General features: G+C 42.0%; 1 protein-coding gene across 4 annotated transcripts in view; it reads right to left on the minus strand.

The window, feature by feature from the left end:
- Nucleotides 1–21,226, minus strand: part of fgf12a (fibroblast growth factor 12a) — a 36,318-nt gene that overhangs the window by 13,390 nt on the left and 1,702 nt on the right. Inside the window, exons 1-3 of one of the 4 annotated variants that reach the window (XM_031755897.2) lie at nt 7,893–9,021; nt 6,430–6,477; nt 3,505–3,615 (exon numbers count right to left, since the gene is read on the minus strand). In XM_031755897.2, coding sequence (XP_031611757.1) covers nt 3,505–3,615; nt 6,430–6,477; nt 7,893–8,088 — 355 coding nt within the window. In that variant the 5' untranslated portion in view covers nt 8,089–9,021. Of the gene's footprint in view, nt 1–3,504; nt 3,616–6,429; nt 6,478–7,892; nt 9,022–15,237; nt 15,545–21,226 lie in introns of those variants that run through there. The other 3 variants (XM_031755899.2, XM_031755898.2, XM_039602874.1) reach the window with 3 other exon arrangements.

Raw genomic sequence — 21,226 nt, forward strand, 5'->3', positions numbered from 1 at the left:
TAAGATCCCATCAATCACTAAACTGCTGCAGGCAAATGCTACTGAATCTCCTGAGCAGACTGAACCATGATTGTCAAGGGCGTTGGTTTGGTGAGGGCGTGAGGGCGTGCTTTGCGTACTGTGAACTCCCCGTGATGTTGGAGTGATTGTTCTGCAAGTGTCAATGGGGACTACCAGAAAAGGCTGGCAGGCAGGAAAAAAAGGCATCGGGCCAACACAGGTCTGTCCTCTGAACAGATTCAATTTCACTCAATAAATATCGACGTGCTGCCAATGGTTTAAACCTGACCTCGGGCCAGTGGTGCGCGTGATACCTGCTGGCCGCTATGCAGGGACATATACCCTTGAGGCCAGACAGAATGGGTACTTCAGCCCCTTCAGTTTCATTTTCTAAGACTTCTCAGCTCTTTTTCCATCTGTTCCTTGTTTCTTATTCTGTCATTTCTTTACCTCCTCTGTATGCTCCCTCACTCCTCTTTCCATTAGCCTTTCATGGCTGCTGCGTTTGTCTCGTCGATGTCTGGCAGTGTCTGTCAGAGGCACCATCAACAGTTCGGCCTTGCTTGAATAGTGGGAGGAAAAGAGATATAAAATATGGCCCACTACTACACTATTATGTTATAATTACGATCTGCAATCCCTGCTCTCATTTGCCTGCCAAAAAATTTGAGAGCTGACAGAAGCTGTCATTCAGTTATCATCTAAATGCCTCGCTCCCCCCCCCCCAGCACCAGCATTTGATTGATTCCATAACTACCTGATGACTATTCTCACGCTGATTCCTCCTCCTTAATCACCTCAATCCTATCTCTCACTGAGAAAAGAGAGGCCGGGCTGGCACTGGAAGAGTTAAGCGATTTTCCAGGGATCTGTTATCGTCAAAGGGCCAGACAAAATAGGTTCAAACAACTCAATAAAGCAAAATCCTCAAAATGCCAAGTCTTCCAGAAGAGCAGTAATCGACTACAAGAAATCCTGCAGCGGGTAGACTCAGGCAAGTGAATTTCATGTGAGGAATACTAGCACAGCAGGAAATAAACCCTGCAGGAAAAGTTTCAGAAAGAAACTTAGCCAAATTTCAAATGCCAAGGGCATATCTCCAATTCCAGAGAGAAATCCAGGTATACACTGTCACATCTGCAATTATATAGAGCTTATTTTTTTTCTCCACACTCCAGCTGGAAACTGAAAGCACTTGAAATTAGCGTATGGGTCTTCATGTAATAAGGAAGTCTATCCTCATTCCATCCATCAAACCCGGAGCATCAGAGATAGATGAAGCGTGACTGCCTGAAACCGCAGGTGTCTCATAACCAGCAGTATCTTTCTAGAGCTTCAGAGTGTGCAGATAATTACTGTAGGCGATCAACTGATGACAATCAAATTAATAACTGTTCAAATTTGAACATGGATGGTAATTAATTGAACGGTGTTCCTAAGCCCTCGCTGTTAGTTAAGCGTACAGCTTCCAGCCAGTCATGCTTACCACTAAAGCAATTTTCCATACTTGTAACTGTATATTGAGCCTGAAGGCAGCAACTTTGTGATGTACTCAGTCGAGCACTTTTCACAATTTGCCAAATCCATAATAAAATCGAGCTATTTAAAAATGAGAGAGGCATGATTAAAGAAGAAATTCCATTACTTTCTCATTTTTCATCATCATTTTCCTCCATTTTGCCACTGAAACTGTTTCCTGTTCAGCGGTGTCCTTGTCTCACCGCTTCCCGTTCCGCACTGAAATGAAGCAATTGATAAAAATGAAAATGGAAACCAAGTGCACTCTGGGCACAGGTCACTGCTATTATTCAGGTGGCATCATGCTCCTCACTACCATCGGTTCCACTGAAGCACCCCCTGAAAATAAATTGCTGTATTCTATCAGCTAAAGCTGTGGATGAGGCGGGTCAGTGGATGTCGTAGTTGAAGGGTGGAGGATAATCTATTATTCTAATAATCCAGCTAAGAGATCAATGGCTCAGTGCAAGACCTGAATACAAAATCTCCTTTCTCTTTTTCTGACAGCGATTATTCTTCCCCTTTCTCTTCCTCTTACTGTCTCTATCTTCTGCTCTATTCTACACTTTGAATTCCTCTAGTGGCACCTCCTGCTCGCCTCTTCCCTCTGTGTGTCTTACTTTAGACAGTCTGTATGCTTGAGGCATCTAATATAGAGAATTATTCATTGGGTACAAACGGAGAAGGTGGTATTTTTAGTTTGCTGTGGCTGAATTATTCACTGCATTCCTCCAACCCTGGGCCAGGGGGACTGCTTAACTAGAGGATTACCTAAAGGTGGGGAAATCCTCACATGCAGCTAAAACCTCAACCAGCTAAAACCTTTTAGACACAATGGAAACCTTAAAAAAAAACAAAAACAGCTGTTTGCTCAAGCTAAACACATGAAATGCATTATATGTGGATGTTTCTCACTTTCCTTCCCACCCCCCTTATGCAGTAATCCATTTTGTCCTGAAGACCCTCACTTTATGCTCTAAGTGGTTCTCATTAAAGATCTATCTCCTCTTAAAATATACAGCAACAACAATAGAGGAGTGAAGCATTCATTTCAGCACATAACTGCCCTGGTCCAGCAGCTGTGGCTGCGGTTTTCTGTAAGTAAGGCAGGATGTTTTAGGGAAGAGAAGTCATGGTTGGTTTCCTGTTTTGGCCTCACTCCAGACTGGGAGTGTCATCATTATAGCTTTGACGGTTGTTCCCCCCTGACATATGTGCTGTCTCTTCCTTGATCCTTTACAGGAAACTCTTAACAAAAAGCTACAAGTTTTAATATAAGAGACTCTCTACAGACACGGCTGATTTTGCCCTCCTTTCTGTTCTTGTGGAGGTGGATGGGGTATACCCCAGAGACTATTTATTCACTGGTAGTTCACTATGGAAAGTCGATTGCAGTGAAATATTGCAGGGGAGGTTCTTGTGGCATGGAGTGAAGCTGGCCTACAACCAGTTCTAGCAATGGGTTTTTCCAGGAAGGAAATTTTGATGTGATGGTCACACGTGCTTTGGAGCTGTATCCATCAAAACAATGTGACAGTTTCAATCATGAAGTGTACACAGTAGAAATGGTTTACCTAGTACAGACCTGGTGGGGATACCAGAATTGTTTTTACTATAGCAAATTAATGTTACCAGATAAATATTATATTTAGAGACTATGTCATTTTTGAGAAGACAGGCTTGGAATACATAAAACATTTGAGGAGATTTTGGCACATTTATATGCATATTATTACATAATCATATGCAGAAAAGAGGGCATTCAGCTCTGGGGTATTTTTTGCCTTTAAAATCTTTTTTTTTATCAAGATAATCCAATTTAGCGAGGGTGTCATAAATTAATTTTAGAGTGCTTTAGGTCACCCAAATAGCACGAGTTATATAAGAATTAAAAATGCTAAAGAGTATAAATGCAGCAATCTAACCGACTCGTGGCAATTAAATGTTTCACGCTGGAAGCTGTGGCTTCCAAAATGCTCCACTCACTGTTGTCGCTGTTCTCGTCCTTGCTGCCGTCGATGGTTCCATCCGGCTGCATCTGCAGGTAGAAGCCCTGCTGGCTGAACAGTCGTGTCACGATGCCTTTCAGCTGTGGCTCTGGAACGTGCACACACACACACACGTAACACGCACACACACATACAAACACCCCCGTCGGCCACAGCCCCGTCCCCACCAAGAATATGTCAGATCAACAGTCTCATAATGGTGAACAAAAAGCACAATTTAGCCGATACCTCTGCTTTCAGCTAACGCTCAGAAAGAAAAAAAATAATCCAAAAGAAGTGTTTCACAATCATAAAATGTAGTGCATGATTAATTAAAAGCTGGCTGTGGAGGATGGAGCGTATCAGCAGAACAATTATAGACTTACTCTACTTAAAAACATTTACAGTTTATTTCTTTTGTCATATTTAAAGTCTCTATAAGGTTAACGATGGTTCACTGTTCACTTTATTTATAACCCATTTTAAAGGAACTCTTATTATTCCTGTGGCACAATCCAGCTTCCACAATTGCCCACAAAAAGCACTACACATTTAACAGTGTCAATAATATATATATTACATCACTAATATCAGTAACACTATAAAGGACAATTTGCTGTGAATCACCTGATGCAGCACATGAGCCCATAAAAGGTTAAGTAGCTGTTTGACAGGAAAGCCTTTACAAGGACAACACTTTAACAGAAAACCAATAATAATATTGTTACGTTCCCACAGTGGTTTACCTTTCAAACCCCTTTTAAAATCACATTTAATGCACACTGACATGCCAGTACTTTCTTTGGTATGAAGCAACCATGCATTTTAGGAACAATATGACTGACATTTTTTATGAAATCACTCTTTTGAACAGGCATATTTCTATGCTGCGCTCCAAATGATTTCCTTGTTATTTATTTCCTGAAAGGAAACAGAAAGGAAGTTCTGGGGGAGGTTTTATTTTATTTTATTTTTTTGTTTCCCAGTAAGATAACCCTGTATCGACCTCCAACTTTGGAGGGTATGACTTCTGGCGCGTGGCCAAAGTGCTGCTCAAAGTGCTCCTCTCTTCAGGGGTAGCAGGTGGAAGCGAGGATTAGCTGAGGGCAAAAAAAGAGCCTCTCAGCCTCCGGCAATGCCGAGGAAAAGCAGATGTGTGGAAAGCAGTTTTTATCTGAGAAAAAAAAAAGTGCTTCTCTTGTTTGATTTTGTGCAAAAGCAGGAAGTCAGATGACATCATTATATCCTGATGATTAAGTCAATAAAACAATTTTTAAAGCAGGTAAAATAAAAGATATGATCATGTAATGAGTATATATACAGTCATGGTTTTCTTGAGGCTCATCGTGAGTAATACTACTCTACAGCTGCACAGTAATGCGCTGTTTTGTGTAAAGTCTGGGAAAAACAAATAGATACTAAATATGACTAATCCTCAGCTCAGTCTGTCTCACAAAAGGAACAAATTATGCGTTTTGTCACAATTTAATTGGCACTTAGTTTCTCCTTGTGCACCTAAATAAACATTCATTTAATGAAATCCTTGCTTTGCAGGCACAAACATTCTGATAAATAGTGCATGTGAGTGGAATAAAGAAGCCTGACTGCCCGCCAAGGTCATAAAAATTCTTGGAGGATGTGCAATTCATTTTAGTCCAACCGTAGGAACATTTTTCAAGCTTGGTATCAGGACAGAAGGATGGGTTTTGATCAGACTTCAAAAAGCACTGACAGATGTTAAGGTCCTTACTTGAAAGCTGATCACTGCAATAATTACTGTTGCATAAACTCTAGTTATGTTTATTTTTCAGAAGACAAAATGTGGAGAAGAGGGCTCGCAGAAAGACTCCCCAGCGAGCGTGAGTTGCTGTCCGTTCCTCTGTACATCATCCTAACTGTCACTCCCCCATCTCACCTACCTGTGGGTTAGCAGCATCAATTCCTGGGACTGGCCCTTCATCATCCATCATGGGAGGGTAAGGAGAATGTGGTATGTACTGTGTGTGTGTGTGTGTGTGTGTGTGTGTGCGTGCGTGTGTTGTGTGTGTGTGTGAAAGCACATGGGAGTGGCCACATCATTAAATCACATGTGATAAAGACACTTCCATGAATTAAGGCCTCAGCACAGGCCTGAGCAACTGCCAACGCCTCATCGCTTCCAATCATTTACAGAGCCAGCATGTGTGTGTGTGTGTGTGTGCATGTGTGTGTGCAGGCATGAACAGACTTCCAGATAAACTCCAGTGTTTCCAACCTGTGTTTGTGCGTCTTTCAGCTGCAACAAGCTTAAGGCCACCCTGTGAGTGCACGGGCCACTAGAACATCAACAGATTTACTTCATACCAATACAGAAGGACAAAAACATTTAGGTACGTTGACAAATGGCGTCATGACCATGAAATGGTGAATGATCACCTGTTCTATAACGCTTCACAGGGAGGAACACATCATATCCATATACACCAATATACACTACAACTAAAAGAAAAAAACCTCTAGAACATTTACACAGTAGTACAGACACAAGACGGGGAGCGAGGATAGAGACTGATCCGACACTGACTGACAAAGAGAATGGGGCAGAAACGAAATGAGAAGAGGCAGGGAGAGGAGACAGAGGAGCAACAGACGGCTGGCTATAGGAGAGTTTTAGCTAGAAACAGGTCAGAAATGAAGCTTTAAAAGTCCAAGAAAGCCACACAGGAAGGAGAGATGAAAGGGGGGGGGGAGAAGAAGAAAGTCAGCAAGGGAGAGGGTCGCCGGCTGTCAGACAGGTGTTGAAGCCCCAGGTCCCTCCCACCCTCCCTCCCCCCCTCTGTCCCTCCCCACCCCTCCCTGGCCGAGGGGGAAGTCGACATGGGCGCGAGATGGGGTGGAGACGAGAAGAAACACAGCACACACGGATGGAGGCTGAGCTACTGACCTAGCCTGCAGCCCTTATGGGACACCTGTGGAGGTTTCGAGGGTGCATCTTACGAGGTGTGGGGGGGGAATAGAAGGAAAAACAACAGGCTTTTAAACAGGCAGAATTCAAAAATTCTCCAGTGTATCGGTTGTTTATAAGCAAATATATGGCAACACATCAGTGGAAATATATGGATAATCAATTAGAGGACATACAGCATCCGTCTGCCTCCCTGTCTGTCTGTCTGCTTCGTGACTGGCCATGTGGAAGGAGTTACCTACCTGCCCGTTAGTGTCTGGAGGACTGACTGCTTTGTTGTCTGTCTGGTTATGTTTTTAATCAAGTAATTTGCTGCAGTTTTGACACTGAGGTTGGATTGTCTGTGGAAGCTGCAAGACTACAGAGTTTTGAAGCTGGCTGGCTGGCTGGCTGGGTGACTGTCTCCGTTATTCTCCCTTTCTGCCTTAAATATTGATGCCTGACTGCCTTACTCCTCATCTGCCTGTTGGGACACTGAATGGATCTTACTGTCGCTCATCACAAACCAGAACTATCTGGACAGGGAGGAGGGGGAGGTGACTTGCACTCTTGGCTTGTTATCTGTGCACCAGGACAGAAACATTTCGAATTGTTAAATAAAAAAGAGAGAGAGACAAGGTTACGTGAATTTACATGAATTGTAGCACCTGAGTCTTTGTATATCAATACAGCCAGGGCAGCTCTTAATCACTAAGGCTATACCTCCCTTCACTGCAGTAAAGCTCCCTCTCTGCAATAAGCAAAAAACATTTACCATTAAAACATTTAATCTGAAAAGAGCCTTGGTGCACTGCAGTGCAACTTATCTCCGCTCCTTACCCCCAACCTGCATTAATATTGAATTTGGGCCATTTTAAAGCAGGCTTCTTCTTTTTCTTCCATATAGCTATTCAAGTTGCAATTGTGTAATTGTGTAATTGGGGGGTCGGGCTGGGGATGATTATGTGTGGGGGGAAAATAAAAAAATCAGAGGCTTAAATTTATTGTATTGCTTTTGAGTCAAATCCCGCTCGAGCTTTGGCCGGGAAAGAATTTTTGCTCAGGGGTTAATTTATTATTCTGATCAGAGCACTATCACGATGCATAAACTGGTAACGTCACGGCATGTAGATCATCCACCGTGCATTCTGGCCGGTCCCGCTCGGTATGTGGGGGAGGGTTGCGGTGGGATAGACAGACAACAAGAAGACCTCATGGAACAGGTGGATTCTTTTTTTTTTCTTTCTTTTTCGCACCGCGGAGAAAATCTACCTTCTCCTCCGGTTCAGATTGAAGCCCTTGACTGCAGTATAATGCCTCTGCTGCTTCAAAGAGGGGCGGGGTGGCGAGTGGTGGTGGTGGGGGGGAGGTTGGGGGAAACCGCTTCCATACACAGACGTAACACACATCAGTTTAAATAAAAAAGCAACAAGAACAAAAAAAAAAATATCTACGGCACTGACCTGGTCGCCGCCGAACGGGTCTTTTCTTGCCGCTGCAGAAACGGACTTTGCTGAAGACCCCCAAGAAATGCCTCTCGCAGAGAGAGCGGGGGTCTTTGCTGGGGCTGGGGCGACGTTTCGAAGTCGAGACCCGGTCGCTGTTGGATTCCCTCGCCTGGCGTTTCTGCCGGATCAGGGAGCTGGCGATCGCAGCCATCTCCCCGAACCGAGTCTGAAAACGTAAAGTCTACTTCGGCAGATGTCGGATCTCACTGTAGGTAATTGGCGTGTGGCGGAAATAAAAATAAGAACGTCGAATCTGTCCTTAGGTCCACGAGTTTGGTTTTTTAGTTGTTGTTTTTTTTTTTAACTAAATGTCATACTGATCACGAAAATCCTTCGAGTCCAGGGCATCATTGCGCTTCGGGCAGCATCCTCTTGTGGGGACAGTAGAGTATATTTAGATATATATATATATAAATATGATCAGCTGCTGCGAGTTTTGCTTCGACACTCGGGCTTTTCAATCAACAGCAACCGATCTTATATAAAATATCTAAGGGTTAGGCCACTGGGGCCCAGATATCAAACATGAAAACATGCAACAGTGTTCTAAGTTGATGCTGCTGCGTGCCATAGGAGAGAGCGCTTCAGGTATTCCAGGTGAACAGCGCCGCGGCTGACGAGCACGACATCGTTTTCCTCATCTGCACACCAGCCTACCCTCTGGGTTCCTGACGCCTTTCGATAAGCATTAAACCCGAACCCAGGGGCACTGCTCGTGCGTGGAGAACGACTACTAACTTTTTCTTCCCGTAATGATCTTTTTACTCCATGCTCAAAGAGATCGTCCGCTGCCGGTCCAGGATGCGGTGCAGGAGCCCGTGATTGTGAACCAGTCTCCGGTTCCGTCGATGGCACCGCTTAAATGCAGTCGGGGGAAAAAATGGAATCGGCGAGCAGAGGCTACTCTGCAAGGATGCTGCAGAGATGTAATTTAAGCATGCAGGGAGTGATTCCCGTCTGAAAAGCAACAATTAGTTGAGGCGAACACACGCCGGAGTGCTTTTCATTGTAGCGCACAAATAATAAAGTGACCTAAGCATTATTTCCAGCGAGTCCCGAATGAATACTGTGTGTGTATGTGCGAGTGAATGGTGGCGGTCCACAGCTTCTCTCTCTCTCCCTCCCGCCCTACCTCCCTCTCTCTCTCTCGCTCTCCCTCTCTGTCTCTCTCACCCCTTGTCTCCCTCTCCAACTCTTTTAACGCAATCATACGTGATTGAGGTTAGTATTAGTAATTCCCAGGAGTTGCACAGGACAAATGAATGATCCCAATGTCGAAAATTTGCGAATATTGGAATTTGTATTGCAAAATGTAAACTTAAAAAAGGGGAAGGGCTGGGTGTTTTTTCTTCTTCTTCCCTTTGAAAAATGGGTGCGCGTGCACGTGAGTCCTTTTGGATTATGTGCGCGTTCAAACTGGGGCGACTCATCTCACAATTGTCTCTTTTAATTACACTTCAAATCCGAAGTTGCAAAGCAGTTTGAAAATGTGAGTAGGCTGCATGAAACTGCAAACTGCATACAGAGTTGATTCTTAATCAGCTTTGGCTTATACTACACGGCATTCTTGCCCTCACAGCTTATAGGCCTATCAAAGAGATAGGAGCACACATTTTATTTTGTAAAGAAAACAGTGGCCACGCAAAGAGCATGTTAAGTCTGGCTTAAAGGATCAACCGCAACAGGGTCGGACACACAGAGTATGAGCAGGGAACACACACATGCAGGCAAAACTGAAGATCCACACAGTGACACAACAGATGGATTCATGTGATGGAAATGAAAGTACAGCCCCAATGAAGTAAAATGACAACAATCAACAAATAACACTGTGAGACTAAAGCTTTGAACTGCCTTCAAACACATCTTGCCCCCTCAGTTCGTGTGAAAGCATCGTGAGAGCACCCTGTAGGCCTATTCTGCATGTGTTTCCATCTGACTAGGAACAATTGCAAACCAATTGATTGCTTCTCTGCAGCTGTCTTCAGCACAATTAAGAGGACGAGGATCACTGTAGTAGTAAAGGTAAATCAATGTAAAACGCACCAGCCAGAATAACCTGCAGGCATGATGGACATCATGTTTATGTGCCTCTGGTTTCATTCCTTTTGTTGCATAGCTAAGGAGAACACACACAGCACAGCACAGCACGGATGCATTCTGTGTTAGGAAAAACACGCGTGTCTTTAGCAGCATCCCCGTGATGAAAGAGCATGAAACATTTAGAGGCTTTTTCTAGGACTTGGTTTGACATTCTCTCACCAAACTGAATCTGTAGAGACCGCAACACGAGGAAAGAGGAGAGACCGAGCGAAAGACGGAGAGAGATTTTCTTTTGCCTGCTATTCTCTGTCCCTTTTATGTAAGATTTGGATAAAATGGATGAAGGAATGTGAATGTGAAGTGCTGATACCCGCGTCAGTCATTTGCATTTTTCTAAAGTATCTGCGAGAGAGAGAGAGAAAAGACTGATAGAGAGAGAAAGGGAGATGGAGGGCAGATAAAATCTTACATACTAAGATAGGCAAGAAAAAAAGTTAGGAACCGAGGCTTGGATTCAATCAGATTCTAAATCAAAAACCTTTTGTATTCCTATTGAGTTGCCAGTGAGTGGTAGATATTAATTTGACACTGCAGTATAAAGAAAAATTAATAATAGTCTCAATACAACATTCATCACTTTGGACGTGATATACTGCGTGCTTCTAAGAAAGGAAAAACAGAGCTTGTGGTTCCGAGTACAAAGTGAGTTTTCTCAGAAATGGGAGGGAGCTCGTGAGCACCACAGACATGGACATACGTCTTTGTCGGGGAAAGATAAAGTATTCCCTAATGAGGATCTGTTTGGCTTCCTCCTTCTACCAGAGACAATTAATGTTCCCTTCACTCCAGAAACAATACATCCAAAATCAGTGAAACACTGCTGTTATGAAACACACTGCAGATTTCATTTGTCATTTCAAGTGATTTTGACTCTGAAGATTGGCTGTCATGGTTACAGAGACTGTGTGAGTTTGTTATTATTGTCAAATGTTCTTTTTTTCTTGGTTAAATAATATGAACATTAAGGGCAAAAACGAAAGCAAGTATGCTGAGGATGCATTTGGAGCATTTATCTTTTAAAAAGGTGTTTTATGTGAGACTTTCTCATTAAATGTACAAATTTAACTGTGATGAATCAATTCAGTGAGCAGAAATAAACCACAGCCAGAGTCTCTGTGGCCTTGCCAGAGGTGCAGCTTGTTCAGAGAAACTTTTTTTTTTGTATGTTTGCTGCCCCCTTGTGGAGAATAAATGAACCACAACCACTTTGGAGAGAAACTACTTTCACTGTTTCCTATCTCTGAAGTTTGTCACTTCTCTGTGTCCTTGAGATACCTCACAGATCTGTTGACTCACAATAGCTAGAACTGGTTGTCAGAGCGTAATGTCTGCTAAACGCTCATGCCAGCTCCTCGGGAAGCGCAGAGTAGAAACAAGAGATAATATGAGACATTCTGTGACTCAAAATGCTCCTTAAACACTTCTACTACATAAACAACATGAATCAACGTGAAAAGGAGATAAAAGCCCGAGCCGTACGGCTGAACAAAACAATCAGATTCTAATTTTAATTACATCTAGTGCAGCAAAATATGAGACAAAGTCTAGATTCCTGCATCTCGCTCCGATAAATCGAGTCATGTCTGTATGTGTGATGTGTGTTTGTCCGCATGTGTGCGTGTGTGTGTGTGTTCACATTTCTAGTCAAGTCATCATCCAGTTTACTGCAAACATGGTGTGTATATTGCTGGGGAGGAAAGGAAATGCAGCGCTAAGTTTAAGAGGGTTTCCTGTTTCTAAGCTGTTGGTCAGCAAAGCCTGTTGCACATGAGGCTAGGCATTACAGTAAGATGATGGTGTGTAAAAATGTCTCATATCAGCAGTCTTAGAAATGCTTTTGCTTGATTTGTGACCTCACTGATACCGTTTGAGACTTGATTATTAATTCATCCATCAATTTCCAAACCATCCAATTCAGGTTTACATGGGGGGCTGGAGCCTATCCCAGCTGTCACAGGGCAGCAGGCCAGCAATTGTCTCCCTAGCTAACACACAGAGTCAGGCAACCACTCACATTCACACATATGTCCAATTTAGAACCTCCAGTTCATCAACAAGCATGTATTTGGACTGTTTAGGAGGCCAGAGAGAACCCACAAAGGCACATGGGCAACCATGCAAAGTCAACACCAAAAAACACAGCAGTGGATTCAAACCTAGAATGTTTTTCATTGAAGGAAGGGTGCTAACCACTGCGCCCATGTGCCACCCCTATTATTAATGCATTTATTTAGTGTTTTTGATTTGTGAGCAGCATAGATTTGCAATTTTGTTGTGCAACACTGTGCCGAAGATTAAAATTAATCTTGAATCTTTTAATAAACTTTCCACTGACCGTGACATCTGCCTTGGAAACTAATACACGAAGGAATCTCTGTATGTCTGTGTGTCAGCTCTTTATCCATTCATGTTCTTGTGCGTCCTCTCTACCATACATACATATATATATATATATATATATATATATATATATATATATATATATATATATATATATATATATATATATATATATGTGTGTGTGTGTGTGTGTGTGTGTGTGTGTGTATATATATATATATATATATATATATATATATATATAGCAGCATTTGCTATGAGTGTTAAACCTAATGTTACAAAACATTATATACTGACATTAGAAAAAGTACTTTAACCTAAACCTAAACCTGATGTTATATTCATCAGTTACTGAAAACTGACCAAGTGGCTAATATAAAGTGCTACTGGGTCTGTTAGTGTTGCTACTATGACACCCACCACACAGTATCCTGTACCTGCCACACATTAACCACAATACTGGGCCTCTAGGTGCTCCTGACATCTGGTGTCCGTATACTGTGCCGTGGAACCCTTACTGATATATTTTACCCACCGCTCCTATTTCAATATATCGGCTGCTGTGACATTATTATGTGACATTATAAACTGTTCATATTTAATGCAGTAGTTTGCAGTAGTTTACAACACCCGAGTGTGTTTGTTTTGTTCACACCATAGCCCTAAGCTGCACACTTCCAAGACTGGAGACAGAGAGGGAAAACTTTAACACCACAAAAGCCAGGTGCAAATCTGATACTACAAAGGAAAGCAGGTGCAAACATTTAAGCCTGCTCACACACACATAGTTCACCAGAAGTCCCTACGGGGTGAATTTTGGCATTGCGCCTGAAAAATGAAGCGTATAACACTTCGTGCTCCTTGTTGCTTCCATGATCATGTACTGGTCATACTGTAGGAGAGAATGATGCAGTGAGATTGCCATGCAAAATGCAGACTGTGGCAACTTCGTATAGAAAGTTAAGTCAATTAAATGGCTTTGTTTCACTTTTTATGGACAATATTTTTGAGTTATTCTGAAGTTATCAGAGAGAAAATCGGGAAAAAAATGCTGCCAGCATGGCAGCATCACTCAAAACTCATACTTCCCTTATATTTTAGCTGTAATTGGAAATTAAACTGTCAGACCGGTCATTATGTGTGTGTGAATGTGTGTGTGAATGGGTGGATGACTGGTTGTGTAAAGCGCTTTGGGGTCCTTAGGGACTAGTAAAGCGCTATACAAATACAGGCCATTTACCATTTTTTACCATTAGCCATACCACCATACCACCATAATAATATAAATATAGAAAATCAAAATGATTGAAAAAAGACCAAAGTGTATATAAACTATTTATCTGAAGCAATTTGATCTTATAAAGATCCTTAACTCAATCCATGCAGTCATGCTTTGCAGTCATTTCTGTCAACACCCATGCGCTGACTCATAAAGTTTTGATTGAGGTCAAAGGGTTCATCTAACAGTGAGCAGAGATGCAGAATAAGGACTGATAGTGCTTCATATCCTACAGATCCCAGGGTGCATGCTGCTTTTGGTCCAACTACCTCAGAGGAATCAACTGTGCTTAATGGAGTTTCTAATTGTCTGCCCTGAATTTCCAAACTGCTCCAGCTGAGATCCTACGTACTGCAAGTGACAAGAGGAGGTGTTGCATCTGTTCCCCAGCAACAAAAAAACTTCTGGTTTGCACTGGCAATACTGGGGAATTCTCCATGCCTATGGAGACAGTAGGACTATGTTATGAATGAACAACAGCAGCATTGCAGTGAATTGCCTGAGACATGACTAGAGGACATGGCAGGGATCTTAGGCTTGTTGCCAAAGACTGATAAGTGGTGGCTGTGTGTGTGCTTAAGATAAGATAAGATAAGATGGCATTGTCCCAGGTGGGAAATTTGTTTTGTTATGCAAAGTTATGTAGTCTGGAATGCAATTACAATAAATAAAATAAAATAATATATACAATAGAATAAAATATTATATACAACTGAGTAGGAAAAACAAAAACACAACTTCGTCAGAAGAAGAATTGCACACAGGTTTATTGCACATGTGTGGGCACATGTGTGGGCTTAAAAGTTTTGTATGCTGTATATATACAAATTCTATCTTTTAAAGTATATCTTTTAAAGTAGTTAAAGCTAGATTGGAACTTTGGGGACTTTCAGAGGGGTCTTCGAGGGACCCAAATTTAATTAGGCCTAACCTCATACCAAAAACATGTATCAGTGAAGCGCAGAGGGAATTGAGTAGTTTTAAACTGAGTTTGTACTGTATCCCACTAAACCCCAAGAGGTCTCATTGTACAAAATGCAATCAACCAACCAACCAATCAATCAATGTGGCTTGGCATAAACAAAAAAAGAAAAAAAAACTCTGACTGGAACAGCAGCCCTTCTGTTGTGGCGCTATCCGTGGTGCTGGTCGTTTGGGGCCCTGAAGGAGCGCTGCTTCTCCAGGCCCCTGAACTTTAATGACTTGATCCCTGCATTATCCATTTTTGGCCCGCTTCAGTTGCACCACTAGAAACAAATATAGCACGGGCTTGTACAGTATCAGGAGCCCTCTCCTCTCCAGAGTAGTGCGACTTACAGCTGACTGCCAGCAGCTATCCGCGACGGCCGAAGACTGCACAGAAAACTCGGGACAGACGCGAGGAGCACAAGGAGAGCCTCCCTCCACTGCAGACTCGGAAGATGTTACTCACACTCACTCTGGTGTTTAATGAAACCACTCATCCCCTCCTCCCCTTCTCTATAAATCCCCCCTTTCTTTTCCCTTTTTCCCTTTTCTTTTATCACTCAAGAGAGAAAGCATGCAAAGCAAAGACAGCTATAATGCTATGTCTCTCACCGTTGGTGATTGTGGTCGACTTCGATCGTTGTCCACAGAAACACTGCAGCATATGCGCTCCTTTCTGAAGGAATGGCCTCAGAATCCTCATTGATTTGGGTTGATGGGAGCCTTCCTCAATCCAAACAATCGGACAACGCTATCACAACACAGCAGGGTCAGGCAGCATAGCGTAGCCAGCCAGCCAGCCTTTCTCTACAGGCTCTCACAGCAGCCCCTCAAAACGCCGGAAGGGCACAGTCTGCAGGACAAATTACGCTAAAACGAGGCATCTTGAGTGATTTCCCCCTCTCTCGCTCTCCCCTTCTCTCTAACCCCGTCTCTCTCTGTCTTTCCTCTTCTTGTCCACCGACGGTCATTCGCGTTCACGGCACACTCCTCTTCCGCCACAGCAGGCAACGCAAGGACGTTACAATGTGCTCTTAATTGTACACCCCCCTCCTCCTCCTGCCTCCGCGTCTTTACCAGCAGCGGACGTAATAGCAGGAAAGGAGATGGGAAGGGGGAGAGAGAGTGAAGATTGAAAGAGAGAAAGAGAGAGAGCGCGCACGCCAAAGTTAAACTGCAGGGGTAAGTGGCAGGCCGGCCACGAGTGAGGTAATGCGGAGCTGACAGCTAAAAGGCGACAAAGGCTGCACGATCCGAAGCTTTGGCCGCACAGATGTTGGGCTCCGAGAGCCAGTAGTTTTCCTCTTTCTTTTTTTACCCCCTTCTACGTTTTCACAAATCACCGGGAAGAAGCGGACAACGCAGACTCTACGTCAGCTGCAGGCCATCGCTTTGAAGTCAATGATGTTTTGCGATGCGTGATAGTAGCAGAAAGTTTATGGCTCAGTCACTGCGTTATGAAAGAGCGAGTGGCAACAATGGCCACCGAAGTGTCCTTCCAAGTGCGGCAGCAGTGTGTTCATTATTTCGCTAAATTTCATATATGGATTTGATATAGATCAGGATATACGCTTTAAGCTGATCATGACAGAGCCGGTTTTGTGAAAAGTGCCCATTTTTCCCCTGAATGGAACAGGAACAGTGTGCAGAAACAACGAGAACAAGAACAATAGAAGTAACCGGTTTGGTTTCGCTACAGCACTTTGCGTGGAAGATCTCGGAGTCCCAGTGCGTCTTTTGTTAATGTGTGAAAGTGAAAAGTCAGCTGCTAAATCAGGGCAAGTCAATTCCAGGATGAGGATTTGTTGGAACATCACAGTGTGGCGTAAATGCGGTCCCGAACTGAATTAGGGACTTGCTATATTGGACAGTGGAGTTGTGACTCTATAAAAAGCCTTTACATATATTTTATATGACAGTATATCTCCAGATGACACTCACCGTGTGCACTTCAAGCTCTAATGACCTTAAAATGTGTTTTCAATTATGACTCACTATCCAAACGAGAAGGTTCACGATCTCATTATGCATTTTGACCCATGATGACTAGAGCGCTATGTGCCATTTTCAACACCAGGTGGTGCCATAGCATAAACCATTAAAATTAAAGCGAGCATATCCAAGTAGAAGAGAGTTGCCTATAGATAATCAAATTGCTAAAACATTAATAATAGATTTGCACAAGACGAAACAAATCAAAGAGGATGCTGGGTTTTATTTTATTTTTCCAAGTCACCAGTCAGCCAAACGAACACTATGACAATCTCTGCCGTAGCATTCAGCACACTGCTAAAAAGTACTTTACAGTATATACTGCAACATTTTACTATATTTCAAAACCTCTTTCTTGTGCTCATGTGACCTTGCACCACAAGGACAATGAAATATATGATAAGAGCTACCATGGGAACATTCCCTCGCTATGTAAAATCTACACAATAAACATAACAGGATGTTATAGGTCAGCAAAATGCCTCAACTACAGCATCCACATGCAAATAAGGAAAGGTCAGAGAGGAATAAAGAGAGAATGGGTGGAGGGTGCAGGGAGCTGGCATCAGACCCAGAGTCAGATTTGGTGATGGTGCTGTACTGTACATTCAGCTTTCACTGTACTGTACCACTGCAGAGTCAATCGCCAGTTGCTAAAGAGCCAAAGAAGGTATGAGGGGAGGAATAGAGATGAAACGGGGCCTATAGCGCAGAGGGAACGTGAAGTGACAAAAACGCACTGTAGTTAAGGCAACACTTTAGCATCCAAACAAAATCTATTATTGGGCTCATACTAATTAAAAATGTAGTTTTAGTGTTAATGTGTTTGTCCCAGGGACAAAATTGTGGAACATTTTCATTTATTAGCATCCATTTTATTTAAAAATGGACAAAACAATCACAATGTCAGTCACTTAATGATGGGAGACATTTAAGTAAATAAGCACCGATCTGTTCCGTTTCGTTAATATGACACAAGAGTTATAGCACCATGTTTCTGACACAGCATGAGATTTTCATGATAAGCTCTCATAAATGCTAAGGTTTTATGGAATCCTAATATGTTTATTTACAGTCAGTTCCCTGCTACGACTATGCTTAGTTGGTTATCATTCCATTCATTTATTGGCGTTACTGTAAATATGTCCAAAGGTTTTGATACTTCACACCCTGAAATTTGCTCTATCAGGTTTGATGTCTGCTTTACTTGTTTAAATCACCTGATCATCAATCTGACAGTAGTAAAACTGTCATTAGCATTATTATGAGACCTGTTGTTTACAGAGCTTTCAGTTTAATTTTAAAGCTTCAAAAAGAGAAAATGTGTACATTGTTTACATTTCACTTGTTCCCAATCCAACCCAGGCACTGATTGGAGAGCTCAAAGATACAGTTGAGCCTTACAAACTTAAAGAATCCACGTAAACTGGATTGTCCTACAACACATGTTGAAGTGTTTGCTTCAGTAGGATTCTTATAAAACAACAGAGCTTGTTTCTCCTCGTTTCTCCCCTAAAAAGCCCAGGAGATGTGCAAAAAAGTGTCCTGGTTGATGAAGACATGGAGGCAAAAAAAGTAAAGATTTTTATAAATAATCAAACTGAAAGAGATGGCAAGCTGCTGGCAAGTAAAGAAACAAACAGCACAGCACAGACACTGGTCACTAAACAAAAGCACAAGTTAAAAAGTTTAAACTACCAAAAACATGCTCCTCTCCACAACATAGGAGTAAATATCCAGAACACGCACAGTTCACACGCGGCAAACCAAAGAGGATCTCTGGCACCAGAGCTCTCCTCTCTCTGGCCTTAAGTACATGGGGCTAATTGCTGAGTAGAAACAGCTGTGCAGAAGGGCAGTACCTATGGCAGGACAGGTGGTAGGACACACCCATGGAGGCAGACATCACAGCAGGTCCAGCTGTGGCCATAACACTCCTTCCCTGAAACCACTGGATGCTGTCTTCCACCGTACCACTCAACAAATTTCTGCAGATATCACTGCAGTGGTGAAAATGAGCGCAAGAATGCATCTGTGTGCGTTACTTCATAAGTTTTTGAGATATTTAGCATCTTAGTTGGGTTTAGTTTAGTAATACCAAATCACATGGGCTTTACAGCTTTAGATCATCTTTATTTCTATTAAAAAATATGAATCCTTTAATAAAGACAGGGCCTAGCATTGAATGACCATTGATTATAACAGAACAAAGACATTAAAAAATAAATTATTAAATACATTAACCAAAGGCTTAAAACCCTTTACATCTGAATATGAGTAAGAGGTGTCTATATTACATTTAAGTACAGAGTTTAGTGTAACAAACAAATCCCTGTTTAAAATTACTGCGAGGATGACTCAGTTGTTTATAAGTGTTTGCAGCAGAGCTGCCCACAGCGGGGCATGATGGATGAGAAAAACATTTCAAAACATATGAAAAAGCCACTTAGTTATTTAATACTTGGTGTACAAAGGTCATGTTAAGGCATCAAACACCTGGGTCTTCATTTGACAATTTTAAATTGTTGTCTTATCAGAAATAAGTTGTGACCAGTGAGATTAAATAATTTAGCCTGTTTTGTAAAAATCACATTATCTTTTGTACACATTCAACATTTTCACTAGCATTCCAACATTCTAGTTTTTACTTTAGTGCAGTATAAAATATGCCATCAACAGTGAGCAGATATGCAGCCATGCACAATTAGGCCACTAAGCATCCTCAGCAACAGAAAACTGTGGTGTGGCACTATGACACAGGACACACCACCTTGAGCTTATTGCATGTATCAGTTTATAGGCTGCTATAAACCGATAAAGTAGTTTGCAAGTCTGCTTGGTACAAAAGCACAATTACAACTAGTACTACTACTAGAAGGCTAGCCCTATTAGCAGTGCTAACACTCTACCATCTAAACCAGGGGTAGGGAACTCCAGGCCTCGACAGCCGGTGTCCTGCAGGTTTTAGATGTGTCCCACACAAATCAGCACAGCTGATTTAAATGGCTAAAGTAGCTCCTCAACATGTGTTGAAGTTCTCCAGAGGCCTGGGAATGAACTAATCATTTGATTCAGGTGTGGTGACCCAGGGTGAGATCTAAAACCTGCAGGACACCGGCTCTCGAGGACTAACGTTCCCTACCCCTGATCTAAACGAAGAGAACAATCAAAAACCTTCCATCACAAATAGTGATGTTCTTGACTTGCCCTACAATTCATATGCCATAAATAAAGCTAATGATGCCAGTTCTGTATTAACTGAAATTCAAATTTTACTTCCAGTGCATCATATTTACTTTAGTTACTTGGAAATGTAATGGACGCTTCAAATCAAACACTGGCTACACTGTCTATCTCTATTTAATTTTCATTTTGAAGTAGAAATTAAGGCATGACTTGTTTTTAAAAGATCATATAAATAGTCAGCAGTGATGCATAATATAGTGTACATCTTTGGCTGAGGGTAAATAATAATAGCATATATGTTGTTTTCGTAAGCTGCTTTGACAGCAACACAACAACTTTATTCTACTAGACAAAACTTTTGCATAAACTACAGATGCCAATAAATCATTTCTGTGTGGAAATCTATTGCCATCTCTATCACTAAATATTACAACAACATTTATTAACGGGCAGTTAAAACAACCTATACAAAGATAAACAGTCATAGATTTGAGAAGATATTTAAATGCACAAAACCCCAGAGTCACTGCTGATGGTTATTACTGTTTGCTGAAATTCTAATATTCTGCAAAGCTGAACGAAACTGTGCTTCAAAACTGTTTATGGTTGCATCAAGTAATGCTGCCAAACACCTTTCTGCTGAATGACAAGTGTGCAAACTTGAGGTTAGGGGCTCAATTTAACTGTAGGACAGCAACAACACACTTGTGGCAGATTGAACAGAGATAACTGAGATTTTTGCATTTATTCATTATTATTTCTTTATTTAATTACAGGCATGTGGGTGGCAATCACTCAAAGACGCCTATTGTTTTCAGCTTTGCGTTGATTGTTTTGGACACATCTAAACCAAATGAACACCCACCAAAGCATCCATGTAAATGCAATAATCAGCATAAAACAACATTTTTATACAAGCACCATACTTAAGTTGAGGGCCCGTGAGCTGATGTTGTACTTTATATGAGATCACACTTGGTCAGAGAATCAAGGCATGCCATGCACAGAGAGAAACGACAATAGCATCCAACACATGTCAGCATAAAAAACTACAACCAAACAATGCAATCACTTAATTTAGTAATAAACCAGTGATGAGAGGTGATGCATCTGAAAAGGAGTGAAGAATGAATATGAAATAAATAAGTGAATAAATTAGCAAAAACACCAATAACACAACCAGAGAGAGAAAACAGTGCGTGGTTGATTGAAGACATTCTGCAGATTTTCACAGTGACAGTTCGACTTACACTTCCACAGATTTAGTACATATGCACAGGAGAAACTTAAATTCAGAGGTTGGTGGTGGTTGTAACTGCTTCATTAAGTGATAAACACTAGAGATCCCAGAGTGGGTTGAAAAAGGTTTATACTCTAAATCAGGGATGTCAAACATAAGGCCCGGGGGCCAGAATCGGCCTAG

This window comes from Oreochromis aureus, linkage group 18 (genome assembly GCF_013358895.1).
Source record: "Oreochromis aureus strain Israel breed Guangdong linkage group 18, ZZ_aureus, whole genome shotgun sequence".
NCBI lineage: Eukaryota > Metazoa > Chordata > Actinopteri > Cichliformes > Cichlidae > Oreochromis > Oreochromis aureus.